General features: G+C 42.6%; 1 protein-coding gene across 7 annotated transcripts in view; it reads left to right on the top strand.

Moving 5' to 3' along the window:
• Positions 1 to 20,661, top strand: part of IKZF2 (IKAROS family zinc finger 2) — a 118,177-nt gene that overhangs the window by 82,263 nt on the left and 15,253 nt on the right. For all 7 annotated transcript variants that reach the window (XM_039555272.1, XM_039555273.1, XM_039555267.1 and 4 more), the window contains one exon: positions 12,861 to 12,998. In XM_039555272.1, coding sequence (XP_039411206.1) covers positions 12,861 to 12,998 — 138 coding nt within the window. The remainder of the gene's footprint in view (positions 1 to 12,860; positions 12,999 to 20,661) is intronic.

The raw sequence follows: 20,661 nt of genomic DNA, 5'->3' as shown, positions 1-20,661 counted from the left end.
CAACAACCACAGAGGCAGGATTTGGTACAAACATGCGCAGTTCTGAATAGGGTTACCATGTGGCCATCTCTAATACCCCTCTGGGGACACCACTGGAAAGTCCCTGGTGTGAGAGCAGGGCTCAAAGATCCTTGAGGAGAGCCCAGCGATCCCTGTCCCTCGGGTATCAGAATCGTTTGAGAAATTTCTCCCTTCCCTTTCCTTCTTCCAAAGAGCTGAGTCAGCTGGACTGGCATGTCTGGAACTCTGTGGCACCGGAGCAGGCAGGCTGCCAGCAGCATTACACACCGCATCCAAAGGAACACGTCACTCCTCTCTCTCTCTTCTTTTTTTTCCCTTTGCAATCCCCACCCTCTCCCTTTTATTTTTCCTTGTTGATCCGTGTAGGTGAGTCAGAGAAACCTGCTCATCCACAGCCTGTTCCTTCTTGCCAAATCCTGGAGCAGCACTCCCAGTTCTTGTTGGGTGTCAGGAATAGGTTATGAAAACAAAAACTGATACAGTCAGTGTACTGGGTACGGAGCCCATAGTGTAAATGCATACTGAATGTGCCACTTAGAATGTCTTCCTAACAGAAGGAATCTCTTTTATACGAGACACCTTATTCTGTGGTTCATATGTAATATTAGTTTTATTCCTATAAAACACCAGGATGGAACAGGGAAATTATTTAAGGCATAAGCTGGAGAACATTTAGGGAGAAAATCCATCTTAATTCCACTGAATTTTGAAACAATGGAAGAGTGGAAAATTTCCAGTAGGAAAATAGGTGGTTCACGGACGTGGTTTTGGCTGATGTTTTGGTATCAATTGTAGTTTTACTAATCTGAAGAAATTCCAAGGATATTGCCACAATTCTTCAGAGTTTACACTATTGATGAGTTTCTGACCCCAGGAATTAAAACATTTTGAATCTGGATTCCCATATCGTAGATACTTTCAAATAAGAGTGCAAGGTGATAAATTGGCCTTTTTATTTACCTTACAATATTTATTTCACGAGTGGGAAGGGAGTGAGTGAGCAAACATGCAAGTTAACTTTTCCTCTTTGGTCAGCTGACTCTAGGAGCTGGGAGCTGAAGGAAAGCACAGTGTGGTGTCTGACTTGGGGTGAAACTGCAGGTGTTGGTAATGCTGTGGGGTCAGGAGTATCTCACTCTCCATAGCTACATTTCCATCAGGCAGCATCAAAGCCTTGTTTTTGGCATCTTGTGTTGGAATGAAGCTGTTCAGCTGCAAAGAACAGATCATTCACCAGGAAAAGTGCTTTGTTGGACTTCTACATGCCATAGTAAAATGTCTGTGTTAGCTATATTGTGAAAAATGTATCCATTATGTTCACATGGTCTTCTACAAGCAGTGTGTTTGTTCCAAGGGCTAAAAATGAGCCAACTTTGAGAGGCTGCAAGTACAGTTCTGGTTGAGAAGCCCAAGACTTCTGCCTTGATCAGCATGGAGTGCTGGAGTACAGGCACTGGGACAGGATCACACCTTGGTGAAGAGAAGGGAAAGGCTATTTTGTGTCAGGTGATAGGTAACTCTTGGTGAGATACAGTTATTTCTCAGAGTTCAAGCCCAAGACAACAGGAGGGGAAGGTTGTACTGCCCGGCCACCTTCTGCAGGGGAGGAACCCAGAAGGCCAACAAAAAGGGAAATGACAAAGGCAAGACATCAGTGTCACAGGTGAGAATGAACCCAGATGTTCTAAATTCCCATCTGCTGACTCAGTTACAAGACTTTCCACACAAATTAAAAGAATAGATGTAAGAAAATGATTAAGATTTTTTTTTTCTTCCGGGTATTGAGGAACAAGAAAATTTACATCCTTTCACTCTTGATTCAGACTTCTGGGTGAAATCACCTATTTCAAAGAGCCTAGTGGAGCCTTCAGTATGACCTTTTTTTTTTTTTTTTTTCCATCAGGGAATGTAGTTAAGTATATTCAGAGTTTCCTTAATTCCCTGCTTTTACGGGAAACCTTTTTAAAGTATTTCTGGATGCTTAGAGAGCTATTTTCTGTTGTCCAGCTTTTCTGTCTTTACTTTCAGCCTAAGCAGTTGCTCTTTCTTCCCTTCTTTTCTTTTTCTTCCTTTTGGTTTAATTTCACACCCATATTTAATTCCCTTTCATTTTGTCTACCTCCCTTTCAGTCACAATTAGCCTCTGAATCTATCCAGGACTTGTAGTTCAAAGCTAATTGCACCAAAAAGGAAACATCCTAAACCCCGAAATCTTTCCTTCCTCCCTCCCTTTCTAGTCATTCTCTTTACTAAACAAACCTAAAAAATCCTGGGTATTAAGAAGTACCCTAAAATTGTTGTTGTTTATTTTTTGTATTGAAACAAACAAGCAACCATCCCCTCCAAACAAACGAAAAAACCCCACACAAACCCAAAACAACAAAAATCACACACAAAAAAAACCAACTAGGAAAAATATTGAGAGTAACAGGAATTGCAGAATTTTATTACCTAGAAAAGATTAATGTAGCTTCAATATGAGACCTAGACACTTGATGTAGAGGTTTGTGCTAGAGCAGAAGCTGTCCAGTATCTCAGATTCCTCTCTTAAAGTTCCCCATCATCCTTTAAAAGATGATGTTAACCTTTACTGTTAACTTTGTTGTGCTGAGAATTGTTTTTGTACAAAATGGTCATGACTTCCTCCTGCCAAATACTGCAGTTAATTTTGAATGTGGAGCGGTAAAGACCACTGGTGTCGGTGAGAAAAGTCCCACCTTTGTTTTGAGCTGCTCTGCATCGTTGGTGATAAACACACGTGTTGTGAGGCAGAGAGCAAGAAGAGGGGATGGGAAGGCTGCACACGTGGAAGGAGGCAGTCAGCTCTCTTGCTGTTTGACCTCATTTGACACTGGTGCAAGACATGGCAAAACCACATGCCTGAACAGCAGATGGGGGTAACACGGAGGCATGGGCCACACTACTTCCTGGGCAGTTAGAAAAGTGTGAATAACAACTTTTATGTCCCAAAGGAGCCCATTAGTTTCACAGCCTGACCTGCTTTTGGAAGCAAGATTCCCTTCACTGTTGGCCTTGATCAAAATAAGTGAAAACTCCCAACATCAGTGGTTGGGAAAAGAAGAGGAGCTGTCAGTATTACTCTTCCCAAGTTGCTGTTATCTTCATGACAGCTTGGTCTTAATAGTCTGTTTCCAAAACTTTGTTTCTGACAGTGACAAGAAAAGGGAAAACTTATAGGAAGGGAGTGTGTTCTTCTTACCTGCTAATACAAGACATAAAACTGAAAGATGCCAGGTGCTAAAAGATGCTTTTTCTTACACAGGAGCATGTAGGTGGAACAGGGGAACTCATTGCCATGGGATGAGAAGAAATGAGTTAAGGGCTTGCTCAGTGATTTTATGCAGGAGAAAACTTACCTAGTGTTATAGTGAAAGCTTAACATGGTGTATTCTCTCTATCTCCTGTTGTTTATATAGTATAGGATACCTGGTAGCACTTTGTTTGGCACTGCCTGCTCCAAATAATTCTTCTATTCTGTTGACTTTGTAATGCTCTGGGACGTCTGCAGGATATGCAGAGGGGCTGCACTTGGAATAAATGCAAACTGCACACAGCTGATATGAATTGGCTTCAGGGTATTGCTTCCATAGACAAATCTGGCCCAACATCTACATTTGTTTTACCCAAAGAGGAAACAAAAACCCCCAAACAAAAGCACTTGTGGAGGGAGTGTTTGTCCAGCAGCATTCCTGATCTGCACCGAGGTACCCACACCCTGCGCTGCCCCTGGGAGCTGTTCCTCCCCACCTGCAGTTGGAGCTCAGCTTGCGATGACGCGTGGATCTCCAGGCACCTCCTGACATTCCTGCTGAGCTGTGGCACTGACAGGGAGCGGACAGGACAGGGCAGAGAGGAACAACAGGCCAACCTAAACTTGTTTTCATTTTACCTGCTCACTCTGTTGCTGGGGCAGGGTTAAAATGAAGAGAAGCCAATGAGCACCTTTTGGAAGATTTGCCTTGTGAACTAATTAACACTCCACTTATCAAGTCAACTTTATATAATGTTAAAGGTCTGAAGTGGAGTGGAAAGTACAGCGCTGGTACACAGAGTTAAGGTTTCAGCTCTTTCTTCAGCCCGTTCCCACCCACATCCAGATAGCATGGAGACATTGCAGGGTGGAGGCTCCTTTCCAGAGTCACCTGTTGTATTCCATGGAGGGCCTCTATCCCTTTAAAAGTAAGTGATGGTAAACCTGGTGCTTTTAAGTCACTTTGAAGCCAGCCAGGTGATAAAACACCAGTTATTTCATGGACTTCCTGGTTTGTGTTAGTTCATCTCAGTATCAGAGAGCAATCTAAACAGAGTCCTTTTCTAATATTATTTAAGCATTTCAGAATCCATGTAGAATTCCTGGGAACCCCACCAGTGCTGGGGCTCTGGACCTTCTGGGACATGTTGGCATGAGACTTGGATAGTTGCATCCAGGTCAGTGGCCTTGCAGCATTAAGTGCAGAACATTTACACTTGAAATTTTCAAATATATGTGGGGAGGGAAATCAGAATGCTTCACTGGCATTAATGTAAACTAAAAATTGAGTGTCAGGTTCCTTTAGCCAGGTGTGAATGAAGGAAACAGTTAAACCCTGAGAAATGCATGAGGAAAGCTTCTGTGTAGTGCAATATATGTTTCTTGCGACATAGAATTGGAGCACGTACCCATGAATTTAATCTCTTTCAAAACTAAATGCAACATTATTGCCCCTATCAGTGTTTTCCTTGATTTGGTGCTTAATTTATTTGCATGCTTTCACATAGGTACATTTTCCTTTGTTTTTACACATACAGAGATACAACATACAAACCTGCAAAGTGAACGGTCTTCCATGCTGCACAAAGGAGAAAAATGGGGTGTAAAATTCTTGCTTTTTCTATTTTAATGGGCACTGCAAGATTGTGGCAGGAGCCATGTGAAAATCTGGACAATTTGGAAGATTTCAGTAATTCTGTGACTGTGCCAATGAAACAGGAGTGAATTAGTTAGTTAGTTTGTTTGTTTGTTTGTTAAACTTCTGGCACAAAAAGGGCACCTATTTATTTATAACCCTGGTGACAGATTGAAACATTGTTTTATCTGTAAAATTCTGCAGATCAGTAAATACTATCTAATGAATCATATTATATAACACAGCCACCAGTAGCTGCAAAATAAATTGAAACACCTATTAAAGTAATAACAGGCTGCGGGTAGAACCTCTTGAAGGTACAGATAAGGACCCAACCCCTTAGATGCTGTACCTGAGCACTGATACTTGCAGATTTACTCTAGATACTGGCTGTGTGGTTACTATAGACAGGATATGGATAGGGAAAGTTTCTCTTGACTAGTGCATTTACTTCTAGCCAAGCTGTAGCATGGATGAAGTCCTCAGGGTTTATGTGTAAGCTGGTGTTTAGCACTACTTGCTGTGGAATATCGAGGGAGAACTGAACACTGGTACAGTACAGTACTCACTGCTTGCTGCTTATTTGACAGTGCTGTAAACAACTGGCAGGTAGATGCAGGTGTCAAGCTGCTGGTCTGTGCCCTGGACGTGTTTATAGGAGAGGCAGGTGTGTCTAGAAAACACCGGCGTTGGAGGTGCGATGTTTTGCTGTTGTTTCGCTGAGTGCTGATGTACCACAAGTACCCAGCTGTGTTTCGCTGCTAGCTGTTATAGGACGTGGTAGCTGTTGACAGAAATCACTTATCATCGACTACCACTGTGCAAAAAGTCAGGACAAGCTGTTTTTCATTTGCTGAGAACCTCACAAAATGTTGTGGCTGTTGAACAGCCACATACATATCAATAGGCAATTGATAATAATGTTGACTCAGAGGCATTGGGCCACGAGGTCATGAAGTCAGTCGAGTGCTCAATTGTGAGCTCCAAGTCAAGAAAGTACCAGTTGCCCAAAGACCTGTTCGTAGGCTTCTCCTCTTGTATTGCTGCAGTTTGAGTTTTGAACCTTTTGAGGTGTCCAGAAACCTCATTAAGCGCAAATCTACTTCTGTGATCTCCTCTACTGCATGATCTGGTGAGCCAGCCTTTTACCACATGGCCTCATGAACCCTAATACTTGGCCATAATATGTTAATCTAAAAGGTCCTTGTAAAATGGAGACATCAGAATTCTCTGAGGTCCAGAAATATATCTGCATCCCTTGAAACATACTGCAGGTATTGCTGCCTGCTCTTGGACTGGGAAGATTAAAAGAAGAAAGAAAAAATTAATGTGAAGTTTTCATAATGTGACTAGAGATTTTGTTCTTTCTGAAAATCACATTGCTTTAGGATGTCGCAGGTTGGGCCCTCAGGAGAGGATGCACTTGACACTGGGTGTCTCTAGTCCGTGTGTTTGTGTGCTCTAGCAGCCTGAAGCTTTATTTTAGATGTTTACATGTTGTGACTACTGCATGCAGGTTGTCTTGGACAATCTTGGGCTGGGTGTGGAACTTGACCTTATTTCTGAACTCCAGTATATACAGGTATTCTGTGTGTGTGTGTAATCTCACAGGCAAAAAAAAAAAAAGCAACGCATCAAAGAGCCCCCATGAATTTCAGTTAACACATTTACAGTCATTAAGCGCAGCAGTGAGATACAGCTTCGGAGTGGGAGGCAGTTCCCTTTGCAAAGCTACGTGCTGCTCAGAGCCAGCATGGGCTTAGGTCTCACTCTAATTTTTTTTGTGATTAGTTCGTTCAGGGGTCTGTTATTCATGTAAATATTTTTGTGTGTGAGGCTTTGAGCCAGGCAGCTCTAGACAAGCCGAGGTGCACTGTTTAATTACAGTAGCGAGGCACAGCTACGGTGTTGCGTCTCCACAGCCTCAGCCCTCCTGCTGGAGCCTCAGCTCTGCCACAGCCTTCTGTGGCTCTCACAACTGCATCCCTGGCATGGGGAACTGGAGGTGGGAAGGACAACAGCAGCTGTTATAGCTACCTTTCTGCAACTATTGCACCCTCTCTTTTTTGTCCCGTGTGGGGTAAAGGTCGCCAAGCTCGGGGCATTTGACATCCCCCTGCGCTCATTCGTTCCCAATCTGAAACGACTCCATGTAGCACATGGCCTTACAATGCCACATGTTATTTTATTTCTGATTTGATTTTCTTATTGTTCCTCTGCTCTGTGCCATCCTAAGTATCTCCTCCTGCTCTTTAATGTTCACTCCTATATCTAATATAATCACAGTGTATTATTAAGTCCTTAATTTCTCAGTAGAGGTACCAGTGCTATTTTTCTGTGTCTCCCTACTTGTGAGTGCTCCACAAAATTAGCCTCTGTGCATCTGGCAAAGTGCACAAGTTCATTTACATGCTGTGAAGAGGGGAATTATTACCTTAATCATACGTATGAATAATTGAAGCCCAGGAAATCAGAATAACTTGCCTGCAGTCACAAATTTGTAGTGTAACCAAGAGTTGAACCCTACACTCCCTAGTCCCAGCCCAGCGTCTTAATCACATCTCCTACCTCTGTGTTAAAGCTGATTGTGCTCTGATAAGTCCCATTCAAGGCAAAGGGCTGCCTTGTAGGCAATGTGTGACTGCAGAACACTTCCCTTCACTCAGGCACATTCCAGTTTTAGGGAAGAAAATTAGTGAATTAATAAAGTGTATGGTTATGATGGGGGACTCTACAGGCTCACTGATATGTTGAGATGCTCAAATGCATCCAGAAAAGGGCAACAAGGCTGGTGAAGGGTCTAAAACATGAGACCTAGGAGGAGCGGTTGAAGGAGCTGGAGTTGTTTAGCCTGGAGAAAAGGAGGCTCAAGGGAGACCTTATCACTCTCTAGAACTCCCTGAAAGGAGGTTGTAGTCAGGTGGGGATTGGTCTCTTCTCTCAGGCAACCACTGACAGGACAAGAGGACACAGCCTTAAGCTGCACCAGAGGAAGTTCAGACTGGACATCAGGAAAAATTTCTTCACAGAAAGAGTGATTGGGCATTGGAATGGGCTGCCGAGAGAGGTGGTGGAATCACTGTCCCTGGAGGTGTTTAAAGAAAGACTGGACGTGGCACTTAGTGCCATGGTTTAGTTGATAAGGTGGTGTTAGGTCATAGGTTGGACTTGATGATCTCAAAGGTCTTTTCAACCTAGTTCATTCTGTGATTCTGTGAAGTATCAGCTCAAAGGAACATTTTAACTTCAATGCTGCTTCAGAAAGATTCAGTCAGAGAGTGCTGATGTTTGCTCCAGCTCCGGATTGCTAGGGGCTGAGCAGGAGTTCAAATTTTACAGAAATAAGTCCCACTCAGTGTGCTGCTGTCAGAGGGTCTCTTGGTCTGAGCCAAAAGTAGCTGCATTAGATGGCCATACAGTGCAAAAATCATGGCTGGCTCCACTTCCACGGTGTGGCCAGGGCAATAGAGCAAAAGGAAAGGAAATCTGAGGCAAAGCCTCTGCTCCTTGGACTGGGCCAGCCCACGTTACACAGGCAGCAATGCCCGGCCCTGCCTGAGCAGGAGGTGTGAGTGCTCGAGCTGTGGCCAGGACCTGGGACATGAGCGAATGGACAGGGAGGAATTCTGCACTGCATTGCTGCAGAGGACAATGTGCTGCCCGAAACAGGGAGTGTTGTCTCAGTGCTCTTAAGGGAGGCAGGATTTTAGCTCACTAAAGTGCACTGTAGCTCTGAACCCGTACCATAAGCCTGTCTCACTTTATATGCTTGTGGCAAGGTGGTACCTGGGATGCCTTGTTGTTTCCCTTTGACTTACTTTATATTCTGCTATGCACTCGCATCTCTTTTGAGAGCAAAATGCTGTGTGAATGCCTTGCGGGCTCTTTCTCTGTCACTGACCTTTTTTTATGACTTTAAAGAAGTTTCCCTAGGCCCAAGTCTGCTTTCTGTCTTGAATATTGACCTTAGAGTTACACCATCTCATTGTCACTGCATGCAGACTTCTCAGCTATCAAAGTTCACCCACAGGACTCAAAGTATTCCTAACTCAGAAACACTTTGCTTTTATGTCCTCCTCCTCTTTCCCCTCCTCCCTCCACATGAGCATTTTAATTTCACAAGCAAAATACATTTTGCTGTGAATTTCGACGAGTGGTTCACCTGTTTCCAGGGTAAAAATTGTACTTCAAATTTAAATGTCTTTTTCACTGTGACTGTCATAATATTTTCCATTTGAGGCTGAGATTCCACTGTGGGTTTTCTGTGCCATGTTGTCATCTGTCCAAATCTGAGCTTAAATGCGTGGAAATTCTGACATTTCAGTAAGAAATATAAAATGGGTTTTTTTATGTTCTTCAAGTTAGCTGTTTCATAGGTGTGGCCACTGGGTTTTGCCCAGTGCTCTGGTCTTTCCCAGTTCAACAACAGAGCGAAGATTTAAGTTTTTGGGCTTGTTTGCATTGACTGTGCCATGTCATTTTTGTGAGAATAAAGTGATGGTGATTTTTTATCTGGCTGTTGATCCTGAAAAGGTGATAAGGTAATAATGACCCCAAACCAGGGATTTCCAACCTGACTTTGCTTGGCAAGCGGTGGTTGCGTGTGATGCCGAATGTGGTGTCTGTGTATGTGTGGATCTTGCAGAAGGCAGCTTCAAATCAAGCAAACTTGGAGCAGTTTCACAGTGGAGATCGCTCCATGATGGAAAGACCTGTCTTTGGTGGGGGTTTTGAGAGGGGTTTGGTAGGCGTCGTGCTGTTGGCCTCCTTACCCTCAAGTCAATGCCCTGTAGACAGAGATCACTTATGCCTAGTAGTGTCAGCTACACATTTCGGGGGCAAATTTTGAATATCACTGTTTACCTACACTGGAGTATTTGACAAAGGCTGAAACCCTTTTTGTCAGTCATGTGGTTTCATGTCGGGTTGTTATGTGGAACAAAGTATGCTGCTGAGATTATCACCGAAATTGAATTCTCTAAAAGGCTTTTGCAGCTTTCTGTCAGGTAATATGAAATACATAGAAGTGTACACCCACTGGCAACATTCACTTCCATATTTTTTTTTGTCATTAACTTCTTTGAGAATACAAGGGGGTATTTGCAGCTATTTCAGTGGCTTGACATTTGTCACAATGATACAATTTCTAAAATCTAGATTGTAGCTGCTGCCTCAGCTCACTGAACCTCTTACCAAACGGCCTGTGAGAATTGCTGGTGACACAAACTCCTGCTATCAGAACTGATTCCATTGTGGTCTGACCTGATCGATTGCTCTTTAACACAAGTCACAGTCACTCTGTGTAATTTTATAGTGTAAATCAGATTTTACACCTGTGGGGCTATGATGTGATTGCATCTCTAGAGCCAGGGGGGACAGAGTTGGAAAACAAACCCATGGGAACTGTTCTTGATCCTACTCAACTGGCGCTCACAAACTTCATTCTTTGCAGTTGTGTATTAAACAACATGACTAACATTTGCTACATGTCGTTTATTCTCTTATCTTCTCCCCAGAGAAGGGAACGTGTGTGTTGGGACCGTTTCTTTCCTTGAGGAATTATGTTCCTCAAATCCCATATTGCCTGTAGAAATCATGTCTTTATCATTAACTTTTATCATCTCTATTAACCTTCACATTTGATGGAATTTGGGTAGCTGACCATCTGAGATATCATTGGAAAAGCTGTGCCGTGTTGTATGTGAATAGTTACTGGAATGGTTGCAATGCAGGGAGCAACCATTTGAAGAGGTCTAATAAAACCTCTTTTTTGTTTCTTAATTATTTTTTATAATATGAGCTTGTAGCGGAATATTTCTCTCTGTGTTAAATGATAATAATTTAATTAATTGTAGCTGCCTAAAATAGCTGCAAGCCATCCCCCTTTTCCTTGTGTCTTACAGTTTATCTAAGTTGCTTGATAGCTTCATGTAACCAAACTGGGTGGGCTAATTCAGCCCTGCTTCAGCTCAGTTAACATAATTTGTTCCATTGCACTGGATTTTTTTTATTAGACACCACATTAGCTTCTAATGAAGGTGTCAGATTGACAGACATTGATGCCATCTAGATGCACGATGAAGCATTTTAATGGTGATTATAGAAGTCTTTCCATCCTGGGGAGCCTCTGGTGTGTTTTCCTAAAGGTGCCTCCAGAATGAGCTGGCTGGTTTATGTTTAAGAGCTGAGGCTCGATCCAGATCGTTCACATCAAGGGCAATTATTCTGGGAATGATAATGAGTCTCACGCTGGGCCTCCACTGAGAATTCCATTACCAGCTTCAGTTAAGGGAACAGTGTAAGCAAGTGAGCAAACTAAAATAAAGGCCACAACAACTCTTTGGTCTAAGACACACTTTCTTGAGGATAAGCCTTACCTCTAAATAAAGAAACCCACAGTTTGGATACTTATTAAAAACAGGGTTTTCTTTTCCTTGGTGGACAACTTGGTTGTTCCACTGAAGTGTGCACACAAACTTTTTGGGAAAACCCGAAGCTTTCTGCAAGCATGTTTTCATCAAATCCCTTTTTTCTGAGACAGAAACATTTGAAAATGTTGGACCAGCTCTGATACCACAGGCTCAGGCTTTTTCTTCTTCTATTATAGGATGTGGCATGAGGGCCCAGAGAGTTGTCCTGACTCGGGGTTTTCATATTTGAGCCCTCTGCCCAGCTCATTCTTGGCTGTGTCTGTCCCCCCACAGCTTCCCTGCGTTTTCCCATCCCAGTGGTGACAGGGCAGTTTGGCTGCAATTAGTACAGCTCAGATTTCATTAAGTAAATGACTGTGAAAGGCTTTCAATATTGGGACAAACCCAACAGAAACATGTAGATTACCCAACAGAGGATGTTCTCAACTTCTTTGGCCAGAAACTAAAATTCTTACCTAAGATGTTCAAAACTCTGGAAGAAGTTTGACCTTCCCCTTCCCTCAGCCAGCTCTGAAGTTTGCAGCCGATGGTGTTTTACTAGACTTGCAGCACTGACTTAATAGCTCTTTAGTTATTAGAGGATAAATGTTCATGTTCTACAAGTTTAAATTATATTAAAAGCCTTTATTAGCACCACTTGGCAAAATATCTTTTGGCTAGCTTTCTGGCCTTGGGCTAGGCCATTCTTGTGGTTTCTTAATGACATACTATGAAATTGATATAATTTATGAGAATTTGGTGCCAGGTTTTGCATGTATTAAGAAGCATTTGCCGTTCGTGCTTAATGCTGCTGAGCAAAATGAAAAACATTAAAAACTCGAGTTATGTCTTGCATTCATCTGGCTTGATTTTCGTTGTGCATGGCCTTTGGTATTTTTATGTATATATATTTATATTGTGGTTTTTTTAATATTATCTGGTCTCTGAATTACTAATGGTTGTTCAGTTCTGGCATGTAACAGTGCTGTTACCAAAGTTACTTTCTATTTATTTTCCAACCCTCCTTGAGTAATTTTGGCAGAGTTTTCTCAATGAAAGAGCTTCTCTGAGCCACGTAATGGGTTTCCCCACAGTTGGGAGAAGAATTAGGCCACTGGGGCAGCTCATTTTTGTGAAGGCAACTGTTTGTGCCATGGGCCAAAGGCCTCAGAAATTTCTTTCCCACGAGACTTGGTGACGCTCAGGCAGTGCTGGGGTGTGATTCAGCTGGTTGGTATTTTCCCCCTCTCAGCATCTGTTTATTTGCTTTGCCACCAAGGCCGCCTCCTTTTCCTTCTGCTGATACAGCGTTAGTGTGAAAAACGGATGGGGCGAAGCACCCAGTGGGTGGGAGGAGGCATGTGCGGTGGGAAAATAGGGCTGGGAGAAAGGTCTGGGGCTTGAGTAACCTTTCTTAGGTGTCTTTCCATCACAAGAGTTGTTTGTGGCAGAGGTGTGAGCTTTGTTGATTGCAGAAGCCAGCTGCCGTGGATCTGACTTGATGCTCTCATTCTTTCCGCAGTGGGGAAGCCTCACAAGTGCAACTACTGCGGCCGGAGCTACAAGCAGCGCAGTTCTCTGGAGGAGCACAAGGAGCGCTGCCACAACTATCTGCAGAATGTCAGTCTGGAGGCTGCCGGGCAGGTCATGAGTCACCATGGTGGGTGCAAGCCGCCTCCTGAGCTCCCTTGGACTTGGAGCATCTTGTGCGGGTGTTTCTTCCATCTCTTTCTTCCTTCCTTTCGTCTTTGCATGACTTCCCTCTTAGAAATTGCTTACACTCAGAGAGGCAGGAGAGGAAAAGATGGGCTAAAATCCTCACTCTGACCAGTTTAACAGCCCTATTTGTGCTTATTTTGTTTAAGTCAGTATTTCACTTTTTAGTATGTGTACCTATGCAGACATGAAAATAAAGCCAAGTCACCTGTTCACAATTACCCAAAAAGTCCTATCATAGAATCATAGAATGGTTTGGGTTGGAAGGGACCTTAAAGACCCTCCAGTTCCACGCCCCTGCCATGGGCAGGGACACTTTTCACCACATCTGGTTGCTCCAAGCCCCATCCGGTCTGGCCTTGGACACCTCCAGGGATGGGGCAGCCACAGCTTCTCTGGGCAACCTGTATCAGGGCCTCACCACCCTCAAAAGGGGGAATTTCTTCCCAGTATCCCATCTATCCCTGCCTTCTGGCAGTGGGAAGGCATTCTCCTTTGTCCTGTCCCTCCATCCCTTGTCCCAAGTCCCTCTCCAGCTCTCCTGGAGCCCCGTTAGGCAGTGGAAGGGCTCTAAGGTCTCCCTGGAGCCTTCTCTTCTTCAGGTGAGCACTCCCAGCTCTCTCAGCCTGGCTCCAGAGCAGAGAGGCTCCAGCCCTTGGAGCATCTCCATGGCCTCCTCTGGACTTGCTCCAGCAGCTCCATGTCCTTCTTATGTTGGGGGTTGAAGCCATGTATAAAATGTCTGATTCCCTTCCCCTTCCTTTCTGATAGTGAGTGATAATTAGAAAAGATAAGGATGGCAGAGGTATTCAGAAGTCATTATTTCTACCCTCTGTAATATTATCTTATCCCTTCAAAAAAGGGAGGGATGGATATAAAAATCTCTAGAGCAGAATGGAATTCAGTAGTGTTGTAGAAAGTAATTATAACCAAAAAAATGTTTGTATGCATTTACATTTGCTAGTATTAATATGTTAACTAACACTGCATGTGTTAATATACATAAGGACTGAAGATTGCCAAATAGATTGTTGAAAGCAAGAAATGTCAAACTCTGTGAATTTGTTTTCAGAAATTTCTGGAGCTATTAGTATGGATAATGAGCATAATGTCTCAGACTGCAGGGTTGAAGGCTTATCTGTAGCAGTAAATGCTAAATGTAAGCTGTCCAAAAATGGTTATAATTTTATTCAAAATTAGTGGCTCACAAACTCTTCTAAAAGTGAACTTCTTTTAGCTTTTCAAAGTTGTCGTTAGATGTTTGGTACTTGAAGTGTTTAAATTTTTTTACTATTCAGAAAATTATGAAAATGGTACGTTTTCCATTTTGATTTAAAATTACCATATACCTACAAATACACTAAAAAGTTAGGCTGTGGGTAAACAAAAAGGCAAAAGAACATTTCCACTTTTTTTTTCCATTTTGCTTATCATGGTTGAGTGGAGTCATATGGCTTAGTCTGGAAATTATTTCTGTAAAATCATTTCTAAAAACCTGAAAATGCAAGCTGAAATAAAATCTATTCATCATTGCTAATATAGGCTATATTTTGGTGGGAAAAATCTCCAGAATTTTTAAAATAGTACTTTCCCATGATCCGTTTAAGCCTACAAAGGCACACTAGACGTTTTTAGTACATGTTGCCAAAATATTCATACAGCTCTATTAAGCAATTGCTCTCCTTCTAGACACCTGGGAGACTAAAATCAACATTTAAAATGTCATTGATGATTTTAAAGATATTGAACTGAATGATTATCTGCCTGAGGTGTCTTTTTTCCTGGTAAAAGTCCGTGAAAAGGCAGGTTTCAGGGCTTTGCTCTTTGGAGGGACCTGTTGTGGGCTTGGTCAGTCAGGTAGGAGTTGAACCACTGAGTTAATTCTCAACGAAATACACACTCCTCGTGCAACAAGGGCATGCCTGTCTTGTTAACCAGGGAGGGATGCCTTCAGTCAGCCTTTCCTTAGGGAATAACAGGAAGCTGCCTATAGCTGTGACAGCCAGGATGCTTGAGATCCTGCTGTGGAGGAGCTTCCCTAATGCCGCTCAGTGTCTGGGTTTATTACACAGTTATTTATTAAAATAATTAATTAAAATAATTAAACTTTCTGAGGAAATCTAAAGCTTTTTCTAAACTGCCTAATACCATGACAAGAAGGGTAAGTCCTTAACCTTGTCTACCCAAAGAAGCTGCAGTGGTTGACCTTGCATTGATTTTTCTACCACCTGAAGTTAAACCAGTGCAAACCCCATGTGGACAGTTCTTTTATTTACAGCCTGACTGACTTTGCTTGGGCTTAAAATAGAAGTGTTCACACAACCGCTTCACTTTTCTCAACAAAATTAGCTTAAAACAGCACTTTGAATTCAACTAGTGCCTCTTTCTCCTCCGGGCAAATATGTGTGTGCCTCCCCTGGTGAATGTTTAAGGGGATGTTTGATCCACTGTCTTCATTTAGTTGTTTAGTGAGGGCACAGAGAGGACAGGCAGCGACAGGGAGCTCCAGATACAACCGGGACCAGTAATAAATCTCAGCTCACATCCCAGCATCACTCACCCCTGTGAGGCTCAGCATGAGGGTCCTGAGCACCAACCTGTAGAGGTCTGCAGCTTTTTCCTGGGACTGTAAAGACACCAGGGAAGAGTACAGAAATGATTACTCACCTTAACGTTAGGCCTTATACTAACCCTGAAAAAACTGTATTAAAAAAAAAATTGTATTAAAATTGTATTGATTTCCTTCTCTCCCATGTCACACATGGAAATTATATTCCTGAGGATGACAGAGTGTGCTTTGGAGACTTTTATTTTACATCCTGTTGGGGTTGAGCTTTCCTGACTCTCTTTCCAAATACTTGGTGTTTTGTTTTTGCTGGGCATTTTGAGGCCTTGGAGCGCGTTTTGGTGCGACTCCTGCTCACAACTTCACCCTTACACACAGAACAGGGAGAGGTGGGGATTTTCTACCAGCATCCTGCTCCTCCTGCTTTAACAACACCAGCATTGGCCAACACTAAACATTGATCCAAATTATTTCTGCATAGACTAATTGTTCCAGAAAACTGGAAGCAGCCCCTAGAGGGTTTGGATTTTTTTCAGGCATTGTGCTCAAGCCCATCAATTTACAGACATCTACTTTGGTGTTTTCAATTATCTCTGTCTTGCAGATGGCTAGATCACCTGACTGAAGCCACAGGGGGAAGTAAGAGAGGAGGAAGGAGGGCTAATTTTGTGGGGTGGGTAGGAATGTACAAGGCTCTGGGTCTCTCTCTGTCCTCTTGCAGGGTGCCGGTTGCTTGTTGAGCTGCCCCTCATGTTCCTGATCCTTGCTCAGCAGGACAGATGCTGCAAGAGAGATCCCATGATTTTGCTGTTGAAAATTTTCAGCTAAGCAGCACCAGCTCTGGAAGGAGAAATTAGTCTGCAGTCTCCTAGCTAGCAGTCTGTTGGGGGTGACAAAAAGGACAGTCCCTGAATGGCAAGAACATGACCTTTGCAGGAAAGAACAGGGAGAAATGTTGAAGGCTAGCTGTGGGTTATACCCAGTTATGCCTTCTTCTCCACCGCCACAAAGCCAAAAGTCCAGAGAAATTCTTCCAGGGGAATGGAGAAGTGTCCTCTTTTCAGGACAAGGAGAAAGAAGCCTATCCCTAGGCTGTGTGAGGCTCAAAGGCCAGCTCCACATAAAACACACAATGGCCTTGTGTCTTTCCCTCTTACATAGTTGCTTAAAACATCGTTAAAATGCTGGTCCCACAGGACACTTCACACCAGGGTCCATGGGAATATTTCCTGTCATTTCTCTGTGCACACACACTTCTTTTAAATAGCAATATTGTGAGCTTCAGAAAGGAAATTGAGGTTGATGGAGTAATACTAATTTATACCAGCTGAGACTTAGCCCAGTGTCTGGTGTCTGCACACAAAAATATTTATCAGCAAAATACACACTGGGTAATTTTTTTACTTCTCTTTTTTCCCCTATTCTTTCCTCACTGGAACAGCATAAACTTTTTTTAATAGTTCATGTGGTTTCCTACAAATTAAGAAGTAAAAAGTTAATCACTTTGAGTACTATGATTGAAAGACCGGTGTCTTCAGGAAAAGAAAGACTGTTCTGAAGACGATCCAAGTTTGTCAATTGAGAGTTTAGTCTCAGAAACACCACTTTGTGTTAACTGCAGTTGAGAGTGTTGACAGTGTCAGAGATGGTGAACTCTTCCATGGGCAATCCAGGAGCACACTCTGATAGCTGATGAAGAACATCCCTGAAGAGAAACGTACTCAAGTATGGGCTTTTCTTGGGCTGGAAGTTTGATTTTTAGAATAAGAAAGTATTCCTGAGCTGAGACTGTAAATGCTCAGTGTAAAATGAGTTGCTGTATCTGAGCTAGTTATAGCCTGTCAGCTGTTCTTTGGTTGCTCTCACTACCAAGGTAATGAAGTAGGATGTACTACAACAAAGAAGGAATTGCATTTACTGCTGAGTAAATGTGTACACGAGCGTCTACCACAGAGCAGCTGATTGTTGAGAACTGGTAGTTTTGTGTGATTTATTTGGTTTCCCCTTTCTTATTTTGTTTTTTCTAAAAAAAAAAAAAAAATAGTGGAGGGTGGGCTATGTGTCCTTTATTTGTGTGGTTTTTAAATTGAAATGAAAATGAATTTATCTAGCTTTGTCAATGTGATATTTAACTCTTTGGGTTTCTAAAATGTGACCTCTTATCTGTTTGGTCCAGTTTTGCCTGCCATTTCAATTGTTTCAGAAACTAGACTATTTCCTTCTTTCCCTTCTCCCAGGAAATCTGCGTAACAAAACACACTCTGGTAACGTATTTCCATCATAACACAAATATTGGTGTGGTTCAGTGATTCTGTTGCAAAAGAGCCATGCCCTGCTTTATAGATTTGGATTCTGAGGTGGGAAAAAGTACCTTCAGCATGAAAGAAAAGAAAATGCTTTTTTTGTTGATGATTTTAGTTTTAAAATGAGTCCAAGCAGGATTTTTGCCTGACTTAGAGAAGAGCAGATGTCTTTTTTAGCACTATTCATTTTTCATGGAAGAAAGGTTTCAAATTCTGTGTAGGAAATTTTACACACATATGCCCAGCAGCAGAATTATTTAATTATTACTTAATTGTTGTAAGACCATACGAATGTCACTACATTTGGGGCTTCTTCAGATGGCTTTCAGAGTAATCAGGAGCTTTAAACTGCTTCAGGATGCCTTGAGCAGGTGTTCCTAGGAGGGATTGAGAGCCCCCTGCACCTTGCTAGGACCACACCACCAGCCTTGTGTGTCCTGTGCACCAAGGGCTGGAAATCCTTCAAGTGGTATCCAGGTGGATGTGGCCCATGGCAGTCACATCCTGAGATTCACACGGTGTGTTGCGTGCATGCGCATGCATCCACTGAGCTTGGGTAAGCCAAAAAGGACAGTCAGATGCCAGTTTCCAGTGAAAGTCAGCAGACATAATCTTTCCTTTCTTCCCAAATCTCCTTGGTAAATACTTGAGTAGTGCAGATAGCTCCTGACCAAGCACGGTATTTAATTAACCTTAAAACTTTACCCTTAGCTATTAAAGTATTCCAAGCCTCCCAGTCTACACTGGGCATTAATTAGGTCACTTGAACACTGCGTCCCATTTTGTTGCAACATTAGATTCATTTCATATTTATGCTTTTTTTTCCCTCCCTTTCAGTGATGCCAGCAGGACTGCCTTGTAAATGAGAAACTATTGTGTTTCTCAGGGGGAGCATCCTGTACAAATAAAAAAGCAGCAGAGTAAATCACTTTATAGCATATGGTAGATTCTAAGCCTCAAAGTACTCAGCTTTCCATAGCAGCAGAGGCACAAATGGAATCAAATGAATAAATTGCCATGTTTTCTTATTATGGATGTCTGAATTGAGAAGTTCACCTGAGCAGATACTCTGTTTTGTAATTGCCTGGTATTTGCTCTTCCTTACTAGAAAGAAGGCAGAGACAAGGCTTTTATCACCCCATTTTTTGTATATTATGTGCTAGCAAACAGCTGTGTTTAGGAACAGGGGGTAGATTATTCCATGTCAGGATCCTGAAGGTAGTGCAGTTACATGGGAGGAAAGTGGGCTGGTGGTGTTCATTTATGGCACTGTCTGGGAGAAGGTGTCTGTGACACAAAAGGCTGCCATGGTGAGAGACCGGAGGAGGGCTGGCAGAACATGAGGGTGCCAGTCCTTCTCTGCCACCTCTGCAATATCCAGCACTTCACTGGGAGGCTGATCTAAGACAGGGAATACAATGGGTTCCTCTCAGCTTACAAGCTGTAGGAACTGTGCCAGATCACCGCAGTTTCTGTTTTTCTGCCATCCATTCTTTATACTCCAACCATCCCATTAGCACATGGACTACTGGCTGATCCTGCTCTGGTTTTTCTTGCTTCCTTCCAAAGATGAATGCAGGACAATTAGGCCTGGTATCAAACTCATAGCAGCAGAGCAGAGCTATGCACTTGATATATATTGCAAATGACTGGGACTCTCCAGGCCTGATCCACAGTCTGGTACCGCTGACCCTTGTTGGTGATTATAAGAGGATGCTCAACAAAACCAAAGTATTTGTAGGTACTTAAGAATGGCTATATCAGCAAGTGACATAAACTCCTGTGCAAGTGGCTCACTACCCTGGTCAGAAGCCTGTGCAATTCTTACATTTGAGCTGTAGCACCTTATTCCCTAAACCAACAAATGACAAGGAGTGAAATGAGTAAAGACAGAAGAAGTTACTGATTTTTTGGTTTTGTCTCAAATACAATGTATGAGCATTCCCCTGATGTAGTTAGCACAGGAATGCTCCCTGCTGATCCCAATGATGTGAAGTAAGTTGCAGAAAACCTCTGTTCGCAGACTGTTAGATCTGTGCTTGAGGGGATAAAATATTAATCAAAAAATGGGTAGTTTCTGTGTCTGATTCTGAAGGGAATTTCCACGTGATGTTAATCCTGTAATTCCAGTATAGTGTCTGTTGATTTTACAGTCTCATTACAGTGTGAAGAGAGGAAATACGCTTTAGCAAACTGATCCTTCATTTGAGAACCCTTTGTCTCATGGAACACACAGCCAGGCCCAGCAAACACAACTCATCAATGCCTTGTGTGATTTTTAATCATTGAGATTAGTGCAAAAATATAGTAAGAGTAATTATGCTGTATGATAAGTGTGAAGGGAATACACAAAGAACGGTAACTAAAGATTTACATTGGTGACAGGTGACCGTATTGAAGAGAGAATAACACAAAATGTCACCTACAGAGTGAGTTTCAAAAGTGTCCCCTCCTCGCTGGTGATCTTGAGTGTCCAGAACAAAACAAATCCTTTTATAAATGCTTAAAATTGGTTTCTGCTAAATAAGATGTTCCTGAGGAGAGATGTTTTGTGAATGTGGCTCTGCTTACAGGTGATTGCTGTCTTGATGCCCAAAGTGTTCTCACGCCTTGCTTTATGTTGTGTTCTCACACCTTGCTTTATGTACTTTGTTGCACAGTCAGCAGGGCTCAAATGATTTGTGTTGTCTGTGAAGTGTAGACCAGACCTGTCTGATAACCATTTTTTGGTTTTATGT

Source organism: Corvus cornix, chromosome 7 (genome assembly GCF_000738735.6).
Source record: "Corvus cornix cornix isolate S_Up_H32 chromosome 7, ASM73873v5, whole genome shotgun sequence".
Lineage (NCBI taxonomy): Eukaryota > Metazoa > Chordata > Aves > Passeriformes > Corvidae > Corvus > Corvus cornix.
Note: the sequence above shows the minus strand (reverse complement) of the source record. Positions and strands in the feature narration are given on the sequence as shown.